The sequence below is a fragment of the Malaclemys terrapin genome, chromosome 3 (assembly GCF_027887155.1).
Source record: "Malaclemys terrapin pileata isolate rMalTer1 chromosome 3, rMalTer1.hap1, whole genome shotgun sequence".
NCBI classification, from domain to species: Eukaryota; Metazoa; Chordata; order Testudines; family Emydidae; genus Malaclemys; species Malaclemys terrapin.
In genome coordinates, this window is record NC_071507.1 from 45,135,566 (window position 1) to 45,160,708 (window position 25,143).

The 25,143-nt window shown below is 41.5% G+C and overlaps 1 protein-coding gene and 1 long non-coding RNA gene across 4 annotated transcripts in view; one reads left to right on the forward strand and one right to left on the reverse strand.

Moving 5' to 3' along the window:
• The window catches only part of PTPN14 (protein tyrosine phosphatase non-receptor type 14), a 183,120-nt gene that overhangs the window by 62,349 nt on the left and 95,628 nt on the right, over positions 1-25,143 (forward strand). For all 3 annotated transcript variants that reach the window (XR_008444559.1, XM_054024345.1, XM_054024346.1), the window contains exon 2: positions 16,248-16,572. Coding sequence is in view for 2 of the 3 variants with exons in the window: in XM_054024345.1 (XP_053880320.1) it covers positions 16,399-16,572 (174 nt within the window). In the remaining variant the exon portion in view is untranslated. The remainder of the gene's footprint in view (positions 1-16,247; positions 16,573-25,143) is intronic.
• LOC128835040 (uncharacterized) overlaps positions 2,915-25,143 on the reverse strand; it is a 36,601-nt gene continuing 14,372 nt past the window's right edge. The window contains exons 3-5 of the long non-coding RNA XR_008444560.1: positions 23,663-23,748; positions 16,863-16,983; positions 2,915-3,435 (exon numbers count right to left, since the gene is read on the reverse strand). This is a non-coding gene — a long non-coding RNA (uncharacterized LOC128835040). The remainder of the gene's footprint in view (positions 3,436-16,862; positions 16,984-23,662; positions 23,749-25,143) is intronic.

Genomic DNA, 25,143 nt, shown 5'->3' on the forward strand with positions numbered 1-25,143 from the left:
CTGCGGCTGTGCTATACAGATGACAGGGTATGTCTACACTGCAATTAGACACCTGGGAATGGACCATGCTGACTCAGGCTAAGAGGCTGATTAATTGTGGTGTAGACAATCTGGCGCCAACTGTAGCCTGAGCTCTGTGACCCTTCCACTTTGCAGGGTCCTAGAACCCAGGCTCCAGCCCAAGCTCAGATATCTACACTGCGATTAAACAGCCCCACAGCCCGAGCCTTGTGAGCCTGAGTCAGCTGGCACTGCCCAGCTGCGGGCTTTCAATTGCAGTGTAAACCTAGTCTTCCAATTTTCTCCCTTTTAGTTTCCAATCTTTGCCCAAAATCAGTAATGTTCTGATAGTTGATTGCTTGAACGTTCTCTGAAATGTTGGCATTGATCGGATGCAGTGTTAGAAATGTCATCTAGTTGATCACACAGCTTTCTCAAGCTCGGCTAATAAAAAAAGACCTGTTAGGTTATTGAGTCCATCCCTCAGCAATGAGGAAGAATGGTCTTGTGGTTAGGACCCTCATTTGATGTTTGGGAAATATACGTTCAGTTTCCTGTTCTGCCACAAATGTGCTGTGTGACCCTGTGGACAAGTCATATAGTGTTTCTGCTTAGGTTTTCATCTGTAGAATGGGGCTAAGAGTACTTCCATACAATGCAGGGGTGTTGGGAGGATACATATATTAAAGATTGTGAGGCGCTCAGATACTGTGGTAATAAGTGTCATATAAGTATGGTAGGTAGGTAGAAGGCAACGATAGGACACTCCGCAATAGAGGACATGATCAAATTTTTGAAAGGATGTGACATTTGATTTTAGATGAAAGGTGAAAAGATTAACAAAAAAGCGATATTGACATAATTGAGGGAACTTTTAAAAGCCTTTTTCCTCACTTAACATTGTGGCTAACATTTCACTTCTTTTCTGGTATGTTATCTTAACGTCTCGTCACCTTCTAGTCTTCTCTTAACAATAAAAATGAGAAGAAACAAAGGATCGAATTCTAATGTTATGCCTGTATCAATCTAGAATGATTCAGTTGTCTTCAATGGAGTTATTCCAGATCTATAGTGGGGTTACCAAGAACAGAGTCTGGCTTAAGGTGTGCAGTAATTTGTGTTAAGGGAAATGTGGTAGCTGCAAAGCACGGAGAGCATAGGGTCTGTTAGACGCCTCAGTGGCACAAGATCAATCAGAGGTGGAGGTGGCAGTGATAGAAACTGGCTGCAGTTTCCTTTGTGCTAGGTGACTTAGGAATCTGAAGAGGACACCAAAAATGGGCGGTGCTGGCTGGGACACTGCATGGCTTGGTGTCCAAGTAGAGCATTGATTGTATGTATCTTCTCCGGAGACTGTGCCATCAGAACCATTGTGGAGTACCTGACATGAGTTAAAGAGCCTCCTGTGGGAGGGCAGCAGTCATGGTCCCTCCACCTCCTATCCTTTGGGTTGGATCCCCCAGTGGAGTGAGAGAGCCATGCTGGTGCAGAGAGGTGTATGGTGAATCGGACCTAGAGAATGTTCCATGGTACAGCTCCTGGGTAAAATGCCATTTTAATTGATAAAATGAAACAAAATGGTAAGTTTAATTTTTCCATCAACCAGAAAAGTTAGGTGTGGATATTATCAAGTGTGTATGGCTGTGGCGCAAACCTAGTATTTGTTTGTATTATGGTACCACCTAAGAACCCAGTCTCGGAACAGGGCCCTTTGTGCTAGGCATTGTACAGAGAAGAAACAAAGAACATAAGAACGGCTATACTGGTCAGACCAATGGTCCATCTACCCCAATATCCTGTCTTCTGACAGTGACCAATGCCAGGTGCTTCAGAGGGAATGAACAGGCAGTTATCGAGTGATCCATCCCCTGTTGTCCAAGAATACAGTCTTTGCCCTTGGGGACTTACAATCCTAGAAGAAAAACATTATTTGTCCGTGACTGTATTTGAGTGTTGAGCATCTAGCAGAGTGTATCCAAATCCCACCCACTTCCTAGCATGGAGACACCTCATCGACTACAAAAATGTATTCTGCCTTGGTTGTGTTACTTGGATAGACTGCAGTGTAAAAACTTCTGCAGGAAAAATTCACATGACAATGGTTAATCAGTGGAAAGAATGTTCTCTTTCAAAAACCTGTGAAAGAATTCTTGTTAGATGAATTGTTCCAGGTGAGTCCTGTCTCCCTTACACTTATTTTTACCCTTCCCTAAAACTGCAAGCTCGCACAGCATAAGCAAGTTGCATCAATTAGTCCCTTCTCATGCCCTGCCCAGGGTTAATAACAGACCTAAAAGTGGCAATTCTTCAACAAAAAACTTCAAAAACAGACTCCAATGTGAAGCTGCAGAACTGGAATTAATTTGCAAACTTGATACCATTAGATTAAGCCTGAATAAAGACTGGGAGTGGTTGGGTCATTACAAAACCTAAACTTAATTTCCCCAATACTAATTTCTCCCTACTGTTACATGCACCTTCTTGTCAGTTGTCTGTAATGGGCCACTCTCTTACCACTTCAAAAGTTATTTTTCCTCCCTTGATATCCTGCTGCTAATTGATTTATCTCATTAGACGGACCTCACACTTGGTAAAGCAACCCCCATCCTTGCATGTATTTATACCTGCTCCTGTATTTTTCACTTCATGCATCCGATGAAGTGGGTTCTAGCCCACGAAAGCTTATGCCCAAATAAATGTGTTAGTCTCTAAGGTGCCACAAGGACTCCTCGTTGTTTTTGCTGATACAGACTAACACGGCTACCCCTCTGAAAATAGTTCTGTTAGGTGTGCTGCTGCTCTGTAATATATGGAATGCTGAAATTGTTCCAGAGGCTGGTAGTAAATACAGGCCACAGTTTTACAGTAATTGTTTTCTTCCTGGAATTTTAGAAATTAAATTCAAAAGCAAACGTAGTTGGAAAAGTATTTTTAATATTATTTAATTACACATGTTAAGTGGTCAGTTTTTCTCATTAGAATACAGTACATTAAAGTAGTTGAAGCCTATAAGAAGAGGAGCAGAGCATATGTCTGGAATATCCTGAGAATCTGATTGGCCTTAATATATAGACCCTTCTTCAGTGCTGATATTAAATATTTTTAGGGGAAGTGAGAGAACTGCCTGTGATTGGAGCAGCAGTTGCTTCTGTGTCCTTCACCGCACAAGAAGACTTCGGCTGCTGACTCCCTGTACTCCAAATCCAGAGTTTTCCATTGCTCTTGCCCCATCAATCTTAATAAATAATATTTTTTTTGACTGCTCGTCCCAGACCCAGAATGCTGGCCATTGCGGAACCAGGGCAGCACTTCCTAAATGGAATTGGTCTCCTTGGACTGTTCATATGCACATGCAGCAATGGGTGCAAAGTATTCTGTTGTTTGTCCTTTTTGCTTAGCATAGGTCCTATATCAACTTTGCTCCACTGTAGTCTTCTATAGAGGAAAAAAAAAACACATGATGTTGGAAAGATACATTTGCATCTGAATCAGAACTTAATCAGCAGTAACCCTAGAAGGTGATGTATGTTGTAGATAAGGCTATCAGAAACCACAATTAAAATAGAAATGCCCCAGAACCATAGACTGAATTGTAAGCTTATATTTAGTCCTCTCACAGACAAAACTACCACTGAAGTCAAAAACTTCAGCGTTTGGCCAGTTATTTACATAACCATAGTGCTCTAAATCAGGGATTCTCAACCTTTTTCTTTCTGAGCCCCCTCACCCCCCAAAATGCTATAAAAACTCCATGGCCCACCTGTGCCACAATAATTAGTTTTCTGCATTATAAAAGCCAGGGCCGGCATTAGGGGTTAGCAAGCAGGGCAGTTGCCTGGGGCCCCATGCCACAGGGCCCCCTGCAAAGCTACATTGCTCAGGCTTTGGATTCAGTCCTGGGTGGTGGGACTCAGGGCCTCGGGCTTCAGCCCCAGTGATGGGGCTTAATCTTTCTGCCCTGATCCCGAGCAAGTCTAATGCTGGCCCTGCTTGGCAGACTCCTTGGGCCCCGGACTCCCAGTTAAGAACCACTGCCCTAAATGCAGTGTGGCTACTTTTCCTCAACTTTTGGTTAAGGCTGCCGTTTTCATTTAGCACCATCTTTGCCTTGAAGAAGAGTGCTCTGATTCTGCACCCAGGTTGTGCTTTGAATAAATTCTTCAGTTTTATCCAGGAGGTTTTATTTCAGCATGCACTTCCCTCAAAATGTATTATTTTCCAGTATATCACCTATGAAGTATGCGTGGATATAAAACATTGGGCTTGACTAGATTGTTTAGGAACAATTTTCCAGCAGGGAGAGGGGGCTAATATTTTGCCTGAGTGCTAAGGTAAAGAAGAAAAATGCATTTTGTGGTTGCTGTATATCTTTATATTTCTCAACCCCATATGTGTGCCCCCTGTTCCTTTGATCATATAGTTTATACGAGTTCTACCAGTCTCAATATACATTGAAAATTTCCAGATTATATGTTATGTGGATTAAAAAGTAATCCACCACTTTTAAATTCTAGCTTGTTAGGAGTCCACTTCTGCAAAAAGGAAATAAAGCCATCTGTCTCTTCCATTTCAAGGAGACCAAATGACCTGATGTCATCTTTAAGTTAAACTCCAGCAGATACACAGAAGAGTAGGGAAGTGTGCTCTTTGCAGTGAGAACCTGCAGATTTGAAAGATCTAGGGTTTGTCTGCTCTACAGGTTATGTCAGCATAATTTATGTCGCTCAGGGGAGTGAATAAGCCACCCCCCCCCCCTGAGCAATATGCTCCGGTGTGGACAGCACTATGTCGGTGGGAGAAGTTCTCCCGCTGGCAGAACTACTGCCTCTCGCAGAGGTGGTTTAAGTATGTTGACAGGAGAGCTCTCTCCCGTCGGCATAGAGCATCTTCACCAGATGCACTACACTGGTGCAGTTGTGCTGCTGTAGTGATTCTAGTATAGCTTAGTCCCTAGTCATTCTCTAGGCTGTGTTCGCATAGAGGGGCTATTGTTGTGTTCTTCCTGCAGAAAAACCTAAGATTTAGGACAGTAGGTCCATGTTGCCTCTTTAGCGATTAGAAATATGCAGCAAGCCAGTTGCTGCATGCACCATTGTCATTAATGGGGATAGCTCCAAGTGTCTTCAGCACCAAACAAATAAGCCTAAGTTACTGGACCCAAAGTAGTAACTCGCCAGTGAGGAGGGAGGTAGTTCTTCCATGTGAGCCAGCCATTGGAGGGAGACATACAGGCATGCACAGTCAGTACAACAATTCTGGGTCCAAGTGCTGTTTTCCATTGTACCAAGGGTGATGGACTGATATCTTTCCACTCTCATTTGGATTCATTTATATAAAAGTAATGGCTGCAAGAACATTGTCCCCCTTTTTTGAAGTGGGCTAGTAATAGTGGTGTTTCTTGTCAGAGTCATGGAAAGGGTGCTAGAGTAATTTAGTGTTTCTGCAGTGTGCATCCAGGTTATTGTCCATGTGTGGGAAGTATTCTGGCAAGAGTAAAGAACGTGTGATAGCGAGGTGGATGAACAATCACATCTCCAGGAGGACACGGAGTCCAAAGTTAGTAGCCTGGAACCTGGCAGAGGTCCAGTAAAAACTATTAGAGATTTTATTTTGGATTGGGAGAGGAGACTGTTTGGATTTACGTTGTGCTAAATCTGTTCTCACACTTTATTCCCCAGTGACTTTATCCACATGGCTTTGCAAGTAAATAACATGCCATATCCAATTTAATATCCATGGTAGCAATGGATTGGTTTAATTATTTTCTTCAATATTTCTTGGTTTAATCTTTTCTGTCTAGCTGAAGTTTTTTATGCTTCACTGGGTCACCTCTAAGATGGTGTCTTTTCAGCCTTTGTACTGAATGGTCTGCGTTCAGAAAAGACATTCTTGGATAGGTTATTCCAACTTTATAGATGACACATTTGGCATCAATGTTTTACAGTGGTTTGGGCACAATATTTTGTAGGACATAGTTTGCCTCTTCAAATGAGTGGATGCCTAAAAGTTTTAAAAAGTTTAAATTGAAGTCGGTACACTGCACTCTGGCTTAGCCCTGAACCTAAAAAAAAAGTGTTTTTTTTTATATAGCGCCTTTCATCTTCAAAAACCTTTGCAAACATTAAATAATATGCAGTAATTCTGTGAGGTTTTATTATCCCCATACATATTTTAAATTTTTTAGTGTCACACCATTTCAAAGGGACCTCACTTCAGCCTACAATTTTGGGACTTCAGTTTTGAGTTAGCAGTCAGTTGCAGGCGCTAGTAGTAGAATTTAGAGAGTTTACTACTTGAGGATTTAATACAAACCTCAATTCAGATTAGCAGGATTACTGGAGTGATATTTGTGGTCTTGTTGGTATTGTTGTTTGTCTTTCTTTTGTCAGGAGTCTCACAACTTTTTCCTAAACAACATTTTGAACAAAATCTGAGTCAGCAAAACACTTTTTTATGAGAAACGAAACTTTAAGTAAAGAACACAAAGAACCTCCAATTTTAATTTAGATAGATAGATAAATAAGGTTCTAACCTGGACACTGCCTTTCCCACCTGAAACATATATAGGGTATGTCTAGAGTGGCAGAGTTACAGCGCCGGCAGTTACAGTGCTGCTCAGAGAGCGCTGATGGGAAACCGCTGTTGTGTGTTCATACTGTCAGCTGCCTGTGCAAAAGCATGTTCACACTTGCAGCATTTGCAGTGGTATTTGGAACGGTGCACTCTGGGCAGCTATCTCACGGAGCATCTCTTCCTCTTCTGCCACTAAGAGTTGTGGGAAGGTGGAGGTGGTCGCGGGGCATCCTGAGTCCTGTCCTAATGCCCTGTGATGCATTGCTTCGCATCCCAGCAATCCCTGTGCTTCCGTCAGCATTTGGCGCCATCTTTCAACAGTTTGTGTACTGCCTGCTCTGCCTCTTTGTTCACAGAGGTGCTGACCACAGTGGAACACCGCTTTTGGGCTCGGGAAACAAGCACTGAGTGGTGGGATCACATCATCATGCACATCTGGGATGACGAGCAGTGGCTGCAGAACTTTCAGATGAGGAAAACCACATTCATGGGACTGTGTGATGCGCTCACCCCAGCCCTGTGGCGCAAGGACATGAGAACAAGAGTTGCCTTGTCATGGGAGAAGCGCTTGGCAATTGCACTGTGGAAGCTGGCTACTCCAGACTGCTACCAATCGGCCGCTAACCAGTTCGGAGTGGGAAAGTCGACCTTTGGACTCTTGTTGATGGAAGTGTGCAGGGCCATTAATCGCATCCTGCTCCGAAAGATCGTGACTCTGGGCCACATGTGTGACGTTGTGGATGGCTTTGCACAAATGGGCTTCCCTAACTGCGGAGGGGCAATAGATGGCATGCATATTCCAATTCTGGCACCAGACCACCTAGCCACCGAGTACATTAATCCAGAGGGATATTTCTCTATGGTTCTCTAGGCACTTGTGGATCACTGTGGGCGTTTCACGGACATTAATGCAGGCTGGTCTGGGAAGGTGCATGACGCACGCATCTTTCGGAACACTGGCCTGTTCAGGAATCTGCAAGCAGAGACTTTCTTCCCGGACCAGCAGATCACCATAGGGGAAGTCGAAATGCCCCTTGTGATCCTGGGAGATCACGCCTACCCCTTAATGCCATGGCTTATGAAGCCTTACACGGGGCACCTTGACAGCAGCAAGGAGCGGTTCAACAACAGGCTGAGCAAGTGCAGAGTGACTGTTGAGTGTGCTTTTGGCCATTTAAAGGTCCACTGGCGCTGCCTATATGGGAGGCTGGACCTGGCCAATGACAATATTCCTATACTTATAGCCGCGTGCTGTACCCTCCATAATATTTGTGAAGGGAAGGGTGAAAGCTTCACTCAGGGCTGGACCGCTGAGGCTCAGTGCCTGGAGGCTGAATTTGAACAGCCAGAGACCAGGGCTATTAGAGGGACACAGCACACAGCGTGGGGCCATAAGGATCAGGGATTCCTTGAGGCAGCAATTTGAAGCTGAAAGCCACTACTATTTGTTGCTATGCTCGGGAGTGCAGTGCTTGTAATGCTAGGAGGTGATTGTGATGGTGCAGACGATGCACTATGAAGTTTTAAGAAAATTGCCAGTTGTTTTGCAGGGTTCTGTTTGCTTTCAATTAAAGAAATGAAGATTTGTTTTCAAACCAGAACAATTCTTTTATTAAAGAACAACAACCAGAGGAGAGAGACAAAAATTAAATCATATCAGCACTGTGGGGGATGGAGAAAGGAAGGGTCCCAGGAGGAGGTGGGGTCCCGGGATGGTGAAAGATCTGTCTGTGTCGAGGTATCATATGCAACCTTATCCTTTGGAGTACAGTGCAGCAGGTACTGTACTTCAGCAGGGCTAAACGCAGAGGGATGGGTGTTGAGTGCAGTGGGTACTGGGAGTCCACAGGGCTGGACTGTGATGGGGCAGGATTGGAATGCAGCGGGTACAGACTGGAGCCAGGAGGTTGATAAGAGTGTGTTGGCAGTGTCTGGGAGGCACATGGGAAAGAGTTTTGCGACAGCGGCTGCAGGAGCGGGCGGACATGGAGCTGCTTGGTTTGCCGTGCTAGTAGCGCCTGGATCGTGTCTGCTTGGCCCTCCATAATGTTTAAGAGCTGCTCAGTAGCTTCATTCTGACGTGCCGTGTTCTCCTTTCGGTCCCTCTTCTCACTATCCTGCCACTCCTTCGAGTCTTGTTTTTCGGCTGTGGAGTGCATCATGACATCACGCAGAAAGTCCTCTTTAGTTCTTCGTGGTCGCTTTCTAATTCTGCGCAGCCATTCAGCCGGTGATAACAAAGAGGGAGGCTGGGCTCCCAAGGTTATCTCTGTGAAGTTTAAATGCAACATTTTACAGAAACAGTATTGTTTACAACACAGAGACCACTGATTCAGTGATTTAAAACACAGCCAGTATTCACATACCTCTCACTAACTGGCTGGCCCCAGGCAAGCACACATGAGCCACACGACCCCCAAAGTGGTGAGTAACCACAGGGGCAGGGTAAATCAGTGTTCCAGGACCCTACTGTACACTGGGCATGTGGCTCTTGGGGAGAGCCAGCATTGTAGGGTTTTTTTTTTATAATCATTACTGTCCCCACATTTTCCACAGGCTGTCTTCATTATGGAAGATCTCGCTGCTGAGGATGAGCAGGGAATCAAGGGAGAATCTTCTCCAAGACTGCGATTTCCGCCCTGGCCCTTATGCGGCTCGCCTGTGTGCAGCAATGGTCATCCACCCACCACGATGGTAGAGTGTCACGGGAAAGTTACCCTTAATGGGGCAAGAAACAAAGAAGCTCTGCCAAAGACCTGCAGCAGCAGATTGCCCAGTATCTCCATGAGAGTTTCGTGGAGATCTCTGAGGCAGATTTGCATGAAGTGAGGGGGTCAATCAACAGCCTGTTCCACCGCTCAGACTAGGCATGTGGTGGTACTCTCATCATACAGACACAAGTCTGCTTTCTGCAATCCTGCCCCCAACAACTCGTTTCAGCAATTTCCAAAATCAAAGAACTTACCAGGGGCCTCCTCTCCTGTTTCCACTTCGCCAAAATCCGACAGCTGTGACTGGGTAGCCTCCTCCAGGGTAGAGAAGAGCTCCTGGCAGCATGCATCTCTGACCTCCGAGTTGTCCTCTGCCCCTGGGTCCCCCTCCACATCCTCGTCCCAGATTTCCTCCTCCTGGCTCAGTCCACTCTCGACTGACACGTGAGCCACCAAAGTATCCACACCACAGTGGCCTTCACAGTGGAGGTGGGGTCGCCACCGAGTATCACATCCAACTCTTTGTAGACCCGGCAGCTCGTGGGTGCAGCACCGGAGCAGTGGTTTGCCTCCCGTGCCTTGTGGTAGGCGTTCCGCAGCTCCTTCACTTTGACCCTGCACTGCAATGTGTCCCAGTCATAGCCCTTTTCTGTCATGCATCGTGAAATCTGTCCATAGGTATCATAATTCCTTCGGCTGGAGCACAGCTGGGACTGGACAGCCTCCTCTCCTTTCAAAATTCCAAAGGAATGAAAGGGGTGGGGCTCATGGTTGGTCACCTGAGGGCAGGGCAGTAGAGTTCAAACCGATGACCAGAGTGGCGAGAACAGGCATTGTGGGACACCTCCCGGAGGCCAATCGCAGCTCTGTAATCAACCAGAGTGTCTACACTGGCACCGCAGCGCTGTAGCCCCGGCACAGAAAGCTGTACGCCTCTCGTCGGGGTGGGGTTTGTTTTTTTTTTTTTACAGCGCTGCAACTGCACAGTTTCTGCGCACTAAGGTTGGCAGTGTGTACACCTCAGGAGTTACAGCGCAGAAAGCTGCTTTACTGCGCAGAAACTTGACATTGTAGACAAGGCCTTAGTCATAACGAGGGGGCTTGTTTAAAACAGAATGAAATATGCACATAGTATTTATTTGACCCATCACTTCTTGGTTTCCTTAATTGATCTAATTGAAAGTCTGTAGGCTTGTGAATAGGAATTGGTGTTACAAACACCTCTTTAGTTTGTTAATTTGGCTAGGAATATTAACTCTCTTTTGATAACCTTGTAGCTGGGAAGCAGTGGTGACCCTGGCATGAAATAAACAGGCCAGCATTAAAGTGTGTGTATATGTATATATTTAACTCTTATTGCTGCCCTAAATTTTTTTTCCATAATTAGTTTGGTGCATGTGCAATTAATTTGCTGTAGAAAATAATACAGGGGCTGATTCTGGCATCCTTATTCACATTTGAGGTTTATCTTATTTATGAGATTTCCCATTGTTTTTAGTGAAACTAATCATGGAATAAGATACTACTTAATGTGAGTAAGGGTGGCAGAATATAGCTCACAGTAAGTACGTTAGGCTACTGAAGCCAAACCGGGAGATTTTAGGTCACTAAAAGTCCGGCAGCGCAGTGGGGCTAAGGCAGACTCCCTGCCTGGCCTGGCCCCACACTGCTCCCAGAAGCGGCCGGCATCCCTGAGGCCTCTGGGGGCGGGGGGATGACAGAGGCCTTCACGGGCTGCCCATGTCCCAAGCGCCAACTCCACAGCTCCCATTGTCCGGGAGCGATGCAGGCTTAGTGCTGCACTGCTAACTGGGAGCCGGCCGAGATAAGTGCTGTCCGGCCACAGCCTGCACCCCAACCACCTGCCCTAACCTGATTCCCCTCCTGCCCCTCAACCCCCTGCTCCAGTCCAGAAACCCCTCCCACACCCAAACTCCCTCCCAGAGCCTGCACCCTGCACCCCAATTCCTGCCCCAGCCCTGAGCCCCCTCCTATACCCCAACCTCTACCCTTGCCTGGTGAAAGTGAGTGAGGGTGGATGAGAGTGAGCGATAGAGGGAGGGGGGGATGGAGTGAGGGGGGCTGGGCTTTGGGGAAGGGATGGAGCAAGGGCAGGGCCTCAGGGAAGAAGCGGGGGTGGGGCAAGGGTGTTTGGGTTTGTCAGATTAGACAGTTGGCAACCCTAGACTGAAATACTGGGCAGGGATAGTCTTTTCATTCTCTGTATGTATAATACCTAGCACCTGGGGTCCTCTAGGCATGCCCACAATACAAATAATAATAATTGAGAAGGAAAAGATGTCTTTAGTTAACTGTTTCAAAATGCTGTAGATTTTTGTTTATTTAATCCCAGCTTCTGACAACCTTTTGGGAGAAAAGCTCTTTTTGTAAAAAAATTTAGCACTCCTGTCCTTTTAGTTGAGGCTGGAGAAAATTCTTCCTGCAGTTCTTTACTCCTCAGACTTCTCTAGGAAATATGGGTAGACAAGAATGGATATTCCTGGTACTTCTAAGGATATGGCCCGGGGGTGGAGGTGGGGGTGGGGGGCGGGGGAGCAGGAGAAGAGAGAGGAAAATAGAATCTTTCAGGCCTTTCTTATACATCCTAATGAAGGAAGTGAGGCAAAAGCACAATTCCTCTATCCCTCACCCTGTATTTGAAGATCACTTTTAAGGACCAAAAGTGACCAGGGTCTCTGTGTTGTATCTTATTCAGAAAGTTTTATTTAAACCTGCAAAATGTCATCTTAAGACAGTGATGAAAGCCAAAGAGCAGATTTGCCTCGCCTCTTGATATGTGACCAAACAGGAATACTAGTATTGTGCACAGAATCAAGGGTAAAGATTTTCCTTGGTTGATATCACTGATTTTGTCATAAAATGGTTCTGGTTGGCTCAGCATAAGCTCTCTGGGAAGCGGGCGATGCGGGGGGCGGGGTGTGGAGTAAAACTGATAGATTTATTTTTTGAGTTTAGTCTTTATTTGCCAAATAATTTGGTTTGTTAAAATTAATAAAATAAATTAATATAAAAGAAAGGTGCCATAGGGAATCCATGTTTAGTCAACTATTGATTAATATGAAAATATAGTGAAAACAGCACTTCACAAAGTCTGTGTACTTCTTTTTTTGAAAAGAGTGCAAGCTAATCTCCATTGATAGGATGAGAGAGGATGGCGGTGGTTCTAATTAATGCTATGAGCTGCACTGGCTGTCTGTTGACTTCTGGGTGGACATGAGGATGTTGATTCCGACCTATAAAGCCCTAATCGGCTGGGACCATCCAGCTTGAGAGATTGCCTCTCACCTTGTGCCTTACTGCTGCAGTTTAAATCTGAAGAAGCTCGCAAGCTGGAGCTCCCTTGGTATATAAGAGAGGGAGCGGCTGGCAGGATGGTCCCTGTAACAGCCCCATAACTTTGAAATTCACTGTTCATCTTGGTCTTAAATAGCCTGGTACTCAGGCAGTGCTGCAAAGCCCATTTTCTTTAGTAAGCATTAGGGGAGGATAGAGGTGGCAATGCCTGGATAAGTGGGTGAGTGTATTTTTGAAGTCTTTTTTGTAATGTTTATGCATTGTATTTGTAACGGAATGCAATGATGCTTGGAATGGATACGTGTTTTTACGTGTGTTTATTTAAATATAGTTATAAAAATAATATTTCCTCCTCTCCCGCCCGGCAATATCGAGTTTTAGGAGAGCAGTTTTGTGCTGTGTTTTAAGTGTGTGTGTTTATATAGTATTAAATTTTTCTTATTGTAAATTGTTATGCAGATAATACTCCGAGAGCCCTGGCAAGTGTTGTTTTAGAACCAGGATTTATTATATAATGATTAAAATGTTTGTAACATGCAATTATTATATAGTAAGGTTGGAACATTCAAAGAAGCTTAAGGGCGCTGGATGTCCAGTTGGACATCTGACTGCCTTAGGCCCCATGGAAAATCTCACTGTACTTGCACTATATTTGCACTTCTATTGCACTTTCCATTTGTGGAACTCAAAGGCCTTTCAAAGCCCGTGGTAAAGCCAGGAATTGAACCCATATCTCCTGACTTCCAAATTCTGTCTCATCCATATAAGGTCTACATTGCTTTACCTCTCTAAGTTTTTTATACTGATCCACCACTCTTTTATGAGCACCTATTATCATATTAAAATTGAATTTTTGTTCTTCCTCTTTGTGACTGCTTAATAATAATAATAAAGTGAAAATAATGTTGGTCTTTACAGGGAGATTGACTGGAATAACTATTGTGAAATAAGCTATTCCCGAATAGCTCCCCAGATGGACACTCTCTTCAGGAATAAAAGTCACTTTTATGCTGGAATACCAACTCTGCTTTGCGAGTGGAACTATTCCAGAATAAAAGTAATTTTTATTCCAAAAGAGTGTATCCACATGGGGAGCTATTCTGGATTAGTTTATTCTACCATAGCTATTTCAGTAAATTTCCTTGTGTAGCTAAGGCCTATTTAAAAAAAAAAAATTACTAAATGAATATACTGACTTCAGGATAAGGGCTCTCTAAAGTTGGATTGGCTAATGAGAACAAAATCAGAGACCAAACAAAAATATTTGATAAGGCATGGGTCTATAATGCCTAGGTTGTGTCTGTGATTTCTTTTTTTTCTTCTAATTTTTAGCTTCATACTATTATTTTGGGTTTATTAATGGGAAAAATAACTCTCAGTTCACAAGATTTGAGTGTTAAGGCATTTGATTGAACTCCAGATACAGATTCAAATCTCCGATCTTCTACAGAGTTCCTAAATGATCTTGGGCAAGTCATTTTAATCTTTTTGTCTCCATTCTCCATCTGTAAAATGTAGATAACACCCTTATGAGGCCGGGGAGCAGTATGAAGATAAATTTTCTGTTTGAAGTGTTCAGATGTTCTGATGATGTGAGGGCGTATAAATACACAGTAATGTGAATATAATGCACACCTTGTGTGTGTGTGTGTGCACGCAGACATTATTTATAATTGTAAGTAAGATGGTTACTTACCATATACATCAGTAGGCATCTCTAAGTTCTGTGTGTTTCATGGTAAAGTTATCATACTGCCTGGGCAATTATGAAAGCTGGATAACAGCAGCTATTTTTAGCTGCTAGTAAATGTCAAGATGTAAAGTGGTTTGAAAAATAACTTTAACCAACTGTATGGTGGTTGCATTGCTGAGCAGTGGTTATCGCTTGCGTCTTTCTAATAATCACCATAGCAACTTAGTAAAAACTGAAAATAACTGATGACTGCAGTTTCATGTCAAATGTTACATATGGGCAATGTACTATCAATTTAAAATGTCACTATATTTAGCTAAATGATGCATAATTTGATGAAAGCACTTTGTTACTTCTCTTCAGCAGAACGAAAATGATAGCTGGTTCTTATTCACTATTCATCTTTCTACAATACTTGTTAAAAGCAAATGACCTTTTTAGCTGTAAGTGCAGCCCTCAAAAACGCACTCACCAAAAAAGAACCCAGGGGAATTTTGCTACCAAGCCTTTTCATTTTTAGTATTTAAGCCCAGGAGAAAGTTGTACCTTTTTAAATTAAACTGGGTTTAAACTAGCTTAGTAATAGCCGAGCAAACCCCCTTATTTTGGTTTGAGAGGCTTCTTTTGCTTTATCTTAAACCACTTCCTAATTGATTTTAGCTAAACAGAAATAAGCTCTAGCCCTCAAAATTAAATAATCACTTCATTATATTTTTTGAAAAGTCTGTCTCCCCTTTTCTAACTCCATTATGTTTTAGCCCAAGAAGACAAATCTTGTCAGGGATGTGTACGACTGTTAAGAAGAATAGTTTAAATTAAAAAATAGTATCTAAAATATGTGCTCTTCTCCTCCCATTTGGCTTTACCTTCTTTGTCAGCTGGGATTGTCCTTATTTAGCCTAGCTCAGAGTGGGACATGTAACTATTATGGAGCTGAAATTAGTAGAATGGCAGGAATTGCCCCACAGGAGGTTTCTCTAATGTTTCTGACACTTCTTCCCTTTCACATGCATTCAATCCACTTTGTGCCAGATTTTCAGTGGTGCTGAACACCGGCAGCTCCTGCTGACTTCAGCATCTCTGAAAATCAGGCCTCTTTTGAATAGTTCAGTTACATAGCACTTCAAGCCAGTATTCAGGGCTGGCCTGGGGGCACCAAAGGTTTAGAATAAGGCTAGGTTATAGGTCCTTTAGTGGAGGTTAATTGTGGGAGAGTTAGCACCTCTGAATGGGGCTTGGGAGAATTCAATTTAAAAAAAATATAATGTTGATGGATAATATCAATGTTTATTTTTAAGCACTGTTTCAATTTTTATCTATTGAAATGTTCACAGTTGTGGGAAATTAGCGGGGAGGAGACGTCATACACTGGGAAGGTCCAGACAAATAATTTAATGACAGCAGACATTGAGATTCCAAAAAGTTTAAGCTTTATAACCATTAAAACACAAACTGTCAAATCACATGTCAAAATATAGAAAGTAAATATCCTTAAATCAAACTCTGAAGCATGTTCTCGGTGTCTTACTCTATGTTCTCAAGCAGCGTTTGGCTTAGTTTGTCTATCTGTAAATTTTGATTATTATTAATGGAAACGTATGTATTTTTTGTCAGTGTGCGTATGCATGGGGAAATCAATGTTTACAGACAATTTCTGACAAAAATCTAATTCTTCCCCTACCTATACAGCAGCTGCTTCTGGAGTTCCTTAAAGATTGTCTACGACATTCAAGTTGCATTTAAAATTCAGTGCTGGAATATAGTTTTAAAAGATTTTGTTGTATATTTTGTTTGTTTTTGGGGAGCTGTAGAATGTGCTTTGGAATCTATTTTACTTGTCAAGTGTAAGTCTTTCTTTGAGTTCAAACCTGTTAAGATTCATTCATTTTCACTGATCTTTAGTAACATCTTATCCTAATTCATATTGTTAACTATGCTTCGTGTTTGTGTTACAGGGATCCCTTGGAGTTGGCCCTGGGCATGGACAACTATTTCCAGTCCTGGAGGAGAGTAGTAACTAGTGGAGTGGCATTCAAGACAAACCAGAAAACGTGCTGAGGATATCCAAAGTGTGACAGGAAGGGGCAGCCTTCCAGCCCAACAACTATGCCTTTCGGGCTGAAATTGCGACGGACCAGGCGCTATAATGTCCTCAGCAAGAACTGCTTTGTGACACAAATCCGTCTGCTGGACAACAATGTGATTGAGTGCACGCTCTCAGTGGAGAGCACAGGGCAGGAATGTCTGGAGGCTGTGGCCCAGAGGCTGGAATTACGTGAGGTAAGGGTGACCCAGGGAAGGCCATCTGTCGGTTGTAATTGAACATATTTTTAGCTCAAGCAATTTGTCATTTAGAATCTGTTTATTAGAATCATTTATTCTTTGTGTTGGCCTGATCTTATCAGTAAACGGAACTTTGGCAAACGTAGTCTGGTTTAATGAAAACTGAGGACAGCACACTGCCTATAGTTTGTACTGTGATTTACATTCATCCTCACTGGGAAGAAATCTACATGATCTGAAAGAAAGCTTTCTTCTTTGCTTATGAAAATAAATGTGTATTACTTTACCTTTGAGTGGGTAGCTGATAATTTCCACATTTGGGCATCACATCAAAAATGTTAAAACTCCCACTTGTGGCAGAGCCAGTAGACTAATGTTCTTTTGTTGTTGTTGTTGAGAAAGGACTAGCTGTTAAGGACCAAAGTACAATATATATTAATTTAACTGTGCACATTTTGGGCCAAATCCTAAGGTTTTTACATAGTCCTTAGTAAGACAAACTGGAAATAGACTTCAGGATTTGTTTCTTTTTCATTCTTTATATGTATAATTGAATTTATTTCTTGGTAGCATCCCTGTTGTGTAGACAATATGTGTGTGTATATATAGTTTCAGTATTTGGATGTATTAAAAAAGAGATTATTAAAATACATGATAATCAGATCCTTCCATCAGTTTAGCATAGTGACATCTCTGTTTGGAACCCATGTTTTGTTTCAGTCCAAAAGAAACATGATTGAGAAAGTTGAGTGGGTAAAAAATGAAGTTTAGAAGAACTTGACTTACACCTTAACTAAAGCTACACGTGATAGCTATGTAATGGCTGACTGTTCCTTAAGACACATCTTCCTGCATTAGGCGGTATCTTTGGTCCTGGTTATGTTGGTTTTATTTTGATGTAACATCATTGATTTCAGTGACTCCACTCTCTGATTTACAATCGTGGGAATCTGGTCCATTGTCTTTTGAATTTGGACAGCATATAACACTATTTTAATATGAGAATAGGCATTGGTAGGAGCAAGTTACTTATTTATTAAAACATACATAGAAATTGAGTAGTGTATGTGGTGAAATCCTATGGATATGTGAAGAGCTTCTTTTGGCAGCTTTTTATGGTGTATAGTTATTCTCAAAATTTGTTGAGAGGCTGAGCCTTCCCATCTTATATCTCATCCTTCTTTATTTTCTACTTTGTGCAATAAGATTGAATGGGTATTTTTTAGAATTGATTTAATAAGAAAGATACTTTTTTTTTTTTTTTTTTTAAGTTTAGATACTGTGGGCCAAATTTTGTGCTGACTTACATCCTGTGAAGCCCTGTTGACTATGGTGCACCTGCACAGAATATAAGTCAAGGCAGGGATTGGCCCGTTGGGTTTGGACTTCCTCTGTGAAGTGTGCACCTTCCTGTCCACATTTATCTCCAAGTTTCTGTTGCAGAGACTTGCTGATTAGTCCTGGGTCTTTCATTTACAATCCATATTTCTCCAAGTCCTGCATAGCTGGCAAGTGGCTCCAGTGCTTTGTGAGCCTATGTTATGTCTTAGGTTGTGCTAGGGTGGAAACCAATTCTCTGAAGGCATGTAGGGCAAAATTCAGATGATCTGTAAACAGATGCTACTCCAGAGATGTCTATCTTAGGTACTTATATGGTCCCTATAGTATCTGAGCACGTCACAATCTTCAATGTATTTTTCCTCACAATACCTCTGTGAGGTAGAGAAGTGCTATTATCCCCATTTTACAGGTGCAGAACTAAGGCACAGAAAGGTTGTAACTTGCCCAAGGTCAGAAAGGAAGTCTGTCAAGGATCAGGGAATGGGTCTCTCAAATGTCAAGCTAGCACTCTAGCTACTGGACCACTTAGAGTGGCAGCTTTATGGCCATTTTCATGTTTTTAGTTGAGTTACAGCAGTAATGAATCTGGCCCTTTGAGTCAATGTCCAGATGACGATAAGATTTACCATTTACATTGCTCTGGCATTTGGGTGTTGGAATGCTGTCTAAAGTGACCTCGTTTATGGAATTCACTTTTGGTCTTACTGTCCTTGCTGGTCACCTGACAGTGCTAAAACATGAAGCAGCTATGGCTTAACCCAGTTAAACATTTTGCAAGTTAACTGGATAGGAGTCAGGACATGAGTTAGAAAAACACTTAGTTTGGTGTCAGTCTGTCTCCACTGAAGAAAAAAGAGGAAGTCAGGGTGTGACTACCCCACACTCTGGTTCTCAGAATCTATCTAAACCATCCTTGAGGCTAGACGGACTGGAAATCTTTTAATTCGATAGAGGGACAGGAAGAAGGGTGTTTCAGCTTCTCTAAATGGATGGATGCGTGAGGGAGTGAATCAAGAAGCCTGAGTAGCTAAAGGCAGAGCCCCTACTCTTAGAGTTCTGAGGCATTCAGCCATTGGCATTAGCCTAATTCTTGACCCAAAGGGGAGGTTTCTCCCCTTGGGCAGTGCTGGACAGCCATATCAGCATCCTTCTGTACTTCTCACCATGACAGGCTTAATGTCCAGCCTTTGCTGTCTCACTGCTTTTGGCAGGGGTGGGAGATTTTCAGGGGTTTTCCTTCTCAGATGCTCCCTATACCCCATGTATCGATTTGGGGTACTGCATTTAGCGTTCCCAATATTTAAGCTGACCCAAAAGACGAAGAAGAGAGGGTACTGTGGTTACCTTTAACTTAGTTTTTCCTAGTTTAAACTAGTTCAAATGAACATCTACCCAGTGTCTGAGGATAAAAGTGTCAGACCAGTATGCTTAGTCTTTGCAGCTCTGAGACTATACCATTACTCCCATCTAGTTTCAGCATGCCTATCCTTGCATGTCTTAACTTAATCTGAGCACAGTGTTGTTAGTAGTATTCACTTATCGTTCCTTTTTGATCTATTTCTCATGGTTTTCTTATTACACTTTTTAAAAAAATGGTGTAATTAGTTTTTTAATTTCCTTTAGTGAAGTTCTTTACTGCTGGGAAAGTTTCTTAATCTAGATTCCTCCACCAGAACTAATGTTCTTAGTTGATTGATAGTACAAATGTCATTGGAATTTCCAATTTTCATGTCTCCACCTGCTGGTAGGAGGTCATATTACTCATGTGCAGGCTGACAGTTTTCTTAAGTACAGCTGGGAAATCTGATAACTTATCACATTTAATGTGACACCATCACAAATAGTTTTTCCAACAGCAAGTTGTGATGTCACAAATGGCAGATAGGATATAAATAGATGGAGAAGATGAAAATGTATAGACAGTTTTCATACAAATGTCAATAGTGATAAAGAATGAAGGAAGAATCCCCTCTGTGCGTGTGTGCACACATACAGGCAGAAAATGTGGCAGGGGGAAATAGTCTATATAAAAGTAGTTTCAAAACAAAAAAAAGCATTTCTTTCTGAAAATGTCAGAATGCCTCAGAAATTTTTCCTCCATTTTTTTCTGAAATAAAATTCTGACAAAATCAGCCCAGTTTCGCAAAATCTTTGGATCTATTTAGAGCTGCCCATTTCTACAGAATATAGTTCTGTCACTTTTTCTTTGACCAGCTCTGCAGCCAGCAAACTGATCTACTGCTTCCTCTGAATTGTGGGGCAAGCCTTCTAAGCCTTAACAGAACCTCCATGCATCAAGATGCAGTGTCTCAGGCTAGGCATGGGGAAAGTTTAGGCCAAAGAGCAGTCTTGTTTCTTGTCCTGCACCAACTCTGCACAATGTCTCCTCCCTGAAAATTGCCTCTCTTCTCTCTCACTAACCCTGAGTATTACCCTCACCTTGCCTTTATCTAGATAGTTTTTGTAATCCTGCTTTAATCTCTTTTGTAAAATTGTATATTTTTGTGTCTATCTAAAAACCACTATTTTAGACCTTGGGGTGTCTAGTGATGTTAATTGTATGAAAGACTCTATTAAAAATAAACTGTAATTGTGTTTTTAATTTGATATACTTGTACTAGTTCTCCTGTTATATAACTTCCAGGTGTTTTGAAAATTGTACCATCAGGATCAAAAATAAACACACCTTTCAGTCAGGCTGACGTGTAAGGAAAATATTTTGTTAAAAACAAAACTCAATTTGCTTGAGTTGACTATGTGTGTTGTTGTGGAAGAGCTGTCAATCACTGTACCACACATGACTGAAAAACAGAATTTAATGGGTTATGCATATTTTTATTTGATCTCCAGGGAATACAGTTCTTTCCCTGACTGAGTCAGGAGTCAAGTATAGGTCAGCTGAAAATGTAGCCATGTAACTACTATAAAATCAGCTTGAATCCTTTCTAGTAAGCATCAGCTTGAAGACCTGATTCATTTTGAGTTGTTGACAGTTATCAGTTGCAATAAGATAAAGTTTTTTGTAAGCCTTGTAGGCCTTAATTTTTTTGTACTTTTAGCATTATATCATCTTCCACAAACACACACACACACAGCAGGAAAGGAATTTAGCATAATAGGACTTACACCAGTTCTTTTATTGGAGAGGAGTATCTGTATTAACTATTACAGAAGAATTTTGCTGTGCTAGCTGGCTATGAAACTGTTTCTTTTTTATTTTGGTTAAGGATATGTAAATCAATAATGCACTTTTTAACTGATTAATAGCTTAGTTGGTTGATATTAAGCATGCACTGCAAACTTTACCTTGATATTATGCTACTCTCAGTAGCCAGGCATAATGGGGTTGGGTGTAAGAAAAATGGCACCTCTAGCACCATATTGTGCCACAGAACTTCACATGGATCACTGGTTCAGTACCGAGGCAGAGGGAAGAGTGCTACTTACTGAATCATCAGCACCTCTTACTACAGTACTCTGGGCTTCTCTCTGAAGAGTTCCCATCCAAGTACTGGCTGGACATAACAGGAAGTCCTGCATTCTGCAGTCCTTCTGCCTCAAATGTGTCTGACTTGTCTCAGTCTCAGACTAAACAGGATTATACCCAATCAGTACATGAATGGGAGAACCTTCCAAGAACAAGCAGCTGTAGTAAGTGGTGATCTTCCCTCTAAATCAGTATTGAACTGATGCTGATATCCTAGCATGGGATTAGGGGGAACTCTTCTATTAGAGGTGTGCTGATGCTTTATGGCTAAAGCAGCAGGGACTCTTCCTCTTGCTTAAAGTTCAATTTATACTTGGCTTTATAGTTGAATATACCAATAAGTGTTGAGTCACTAGAGTCTTTTGATTTAAGTTAATTACTTCAATAGGTGTTATTAGCCTTTCTCCTCCAGGCATTCCCACCATGGTGTCTGACAAATGAGTAGGGACGTCTCTATTATAGACTGCAGGTTACAGTAGAAGTTTAGCGTTAGGAACCGACCAGTCAACCACACACTTCATTTGCAATCAGGCAGCCACAGAGACGGGAAAAAAAAAAAAGGCAAATACAGTACAGTACTGTGTTAAACGTAAACTATTAAAAAAATAAAGGGAAAGCAGCATTTTTCTTCTGCATAGTAAAGTTTCAAAGCTATATTAAGTCAGTGTTCAGTTGTAAACTTTTGAAAGAACAACTATAAGGTTTTGTTCAGAGTTACAAACGTTTCAGAGTTACGAACAACCTCCATGCGTTCCCAAGATGTTTGTAACTCTGAGGTACTACTGTATAGCAAAAATTTATTAAACTGAAAGTTGTGGAATTTTTAAGCCTTTACAACAAAGTTTTGTATTATTAAAGGTCTCATTGTTCATTTTTAATGAATTGATTATTATATCTTTGAACCCACCATGTAAAGTGCATTAATGCACTTTAACTTCACACCTTCAGTTAATTTGGCTCACCTTTGTTGTGTCCCTGGGTAGACATGTCCTCAGTGAAAACTTCCCAACTGTAGGACAGTGGAACAGACTGCCTAGGAAAGTTGTAGAATCTCCTTCACTGGAGGTTTTCATAAAGGAGGCTGGATAGCCATCGGTCTTGGATGGTTTAGACACAACAAATCCTGCATGTTGGTAGGGGGCTAGACTATATGACCCTTGCGGTCTCTTTTAACCCTATGATTCTAAGAGGCCAACAACTGAACAGATATTGAAATCCCTTTCATCCCTATAGTTGGGGTCCCTCCACGTCAGGGTTGAGGTACATTAGTAGAACAATAAGAGGAAGGGTTATACTGGTACCCAGTTTAAAGTAAAACTAAACATTTCAATAAAGTCTTTGATAAAAATTTCAATAAAAATATATGAAATATATTAAAAAGTATATTAAACCCTGTAAAATGGAAACAATGTTGAAAATGTTGGAACTTTTTGCAACTTTTTATTTAAAGAAAAATTCCAACCACCTCAAATTCTGATGAAAAAGTGTATTTAAATAAAAATGTATAATACGATGTGTATTATAGGCAAGGGTGTTTGAAAATTGTGACTTCTGCCCTACTCTTTACAGTTGTTTGGTAAGGTGAGGCAAACGGTCCCTGTTTTGTTTAAAATCAGTGTAGAATTTCCATCAAGATTTTAAAGGAATGGGCAGAATAAAACATTTAGAGGCAACAATGCATCCCAAAGTATAAACTTAAAAAAATAATAATCACACAGTTAAAACTAATTTCCTGCTACATAATCATTCCATATATGTAATCATCAAATGAATGTTCCTTCCTTACTAATTCATTGCTAGGTTAGATTAGATTTAGTTGTAAGTGGGAGGAGAGGAGAGATTGCAAGGAAAAGGAATGTGTGGGAGTAGAATAAAGTATAGTAATTTTACCACCTTTCAGAAGAAATCTTTTAATACATGAACTCTTGAAACTGACTAGTTCACATTCAACATGAAATGAGACAGGCCTTACTGAAGATACTGTACTGAACTTTCAAGTTATTAAAGGGCTTGCAGTAATCTGTGTCATCTTGGATTTCCAATGTCAGTGATCTTAAAAATCACCCAAATAACCAAGATTATTTGTAGTCTAAAGTTTACATCTGTTATTCAAAGGCTAGGAAAAAATATATAAATACTGTGAATAAGAGGCTTTGAACAGCAGAAGTCATTTTACCCTGGGAATAAAAACTAAGAAAAAAATAAAATCAAACATTTTGAACTACTTTAAACTTTCCAAGGAAAATGAAGTGAATTCACCTCTGACTTCTAAACTTCTGGCATCTTCTGGTAGATGTAACAGGCAGTCCAAGGGCAGTATGCATCTCAGATAATTGAATAATGACCTGTGGAAGAAAAGGTGGAAAGTACAGTGGGCATTTATGGAATGTAGAAGAAGTGATATGCTAAATGCTGTAAGGGAGGAGAAGTAAGTCACAAACTGAAAGGCTGGATACACTTGTGAGTGCACAGAGTAGTTTTCTATGTATGTGATAAATGACTCATAAAAAAGCTGTACCAATTAACTGAATCTCAGCTACCTGACTTAAAAGAAAAGAAAGTTCACTGAGGCATTAATTCTTGACACTTTCAGATATTTTATAATGCTAAAGGAATTAAACAACCTGAAGATTACTGACCTCCTGTATAGCAAGGTTTATAATTCACAAGTACGGAGACTCTGCCTTCTGGGTATTGTCACGGAATAGAATGCCTTTCATTTCTAGGCAAATGATTCAGAACAAGCCCAGATATATCATTCCCAAAAGTTGGTACCCTCTGATGGCTCTTTGGATTAAGATAAATAGCTCATTTCACACAGATCACCAGTTTTCATTGGACAAGTATCCACATAAAAAAAACCACAGCCACAACTAGCAGAAATTGCAACACTGTAGACTATTTCAGCAAAGAGGCCAGTAGTGGCTGAAGCAGCACTTGCAATGAACTGTACTTCAAAGTGGTACTGTGAGGGGAAGTTTGCGATGGCACTACCCCGGGTGTACCCATTTTGTGGATAGAAAGAGAACATGTTGCTAGAATTCAGTCTGGTACCTTTCACACACATACAAAGAGCCGTAGTGAAAAAAAAGTTGGTATGGTTTTCTTCCAGAGTTTTCTAAAAATTGCCTTATGTTCCACATGGCATCAGGCTTATGTACATGACATGGAATTTCTTGGAATGTACATGTGTTATTAGACAGTAGATATACATGCAGAAATATCAATGATTTCTAACACATGCCAACATCACACTTTAAGGGCTTATTAGTACTAGAGTTGGCCAGAAAACATTTGTTTTGGGGGGAAAAATTGAGCTGTTATAATGTGTTTTCATATTGATACAGAAAGAATTCGAGACCTTTCAAAACTTCATGAAAAAAGTCTTAATGTGTATAAAATCTTTTACTTTAATCCTAAAGTTCCATGTGTAGATTCTTTGTATCTCATTGTGCTAAATGGGGGAGGGAGGGCCCTACCACCACACCCCTCTCAAAACCCTCCTATAGAAGAGGTATTTTTCAACTTAGCAGTTGGCATCTACTTTCTCTGCAACAGATGCATATCTACACCGCAGTTTTACAGCCTCACAGCCCAATCCTGTGAGCCTGAGTCAGCTGACACAGGCAAGCTGTGGGTATTTAATTGCTGAGTAGACATATCCTTAATGTTCAACCCTGTATAGACAGTAGTGAAAAGCAAAAAGAACAGGAGTACTTGTGGCACATTAGACACTAACA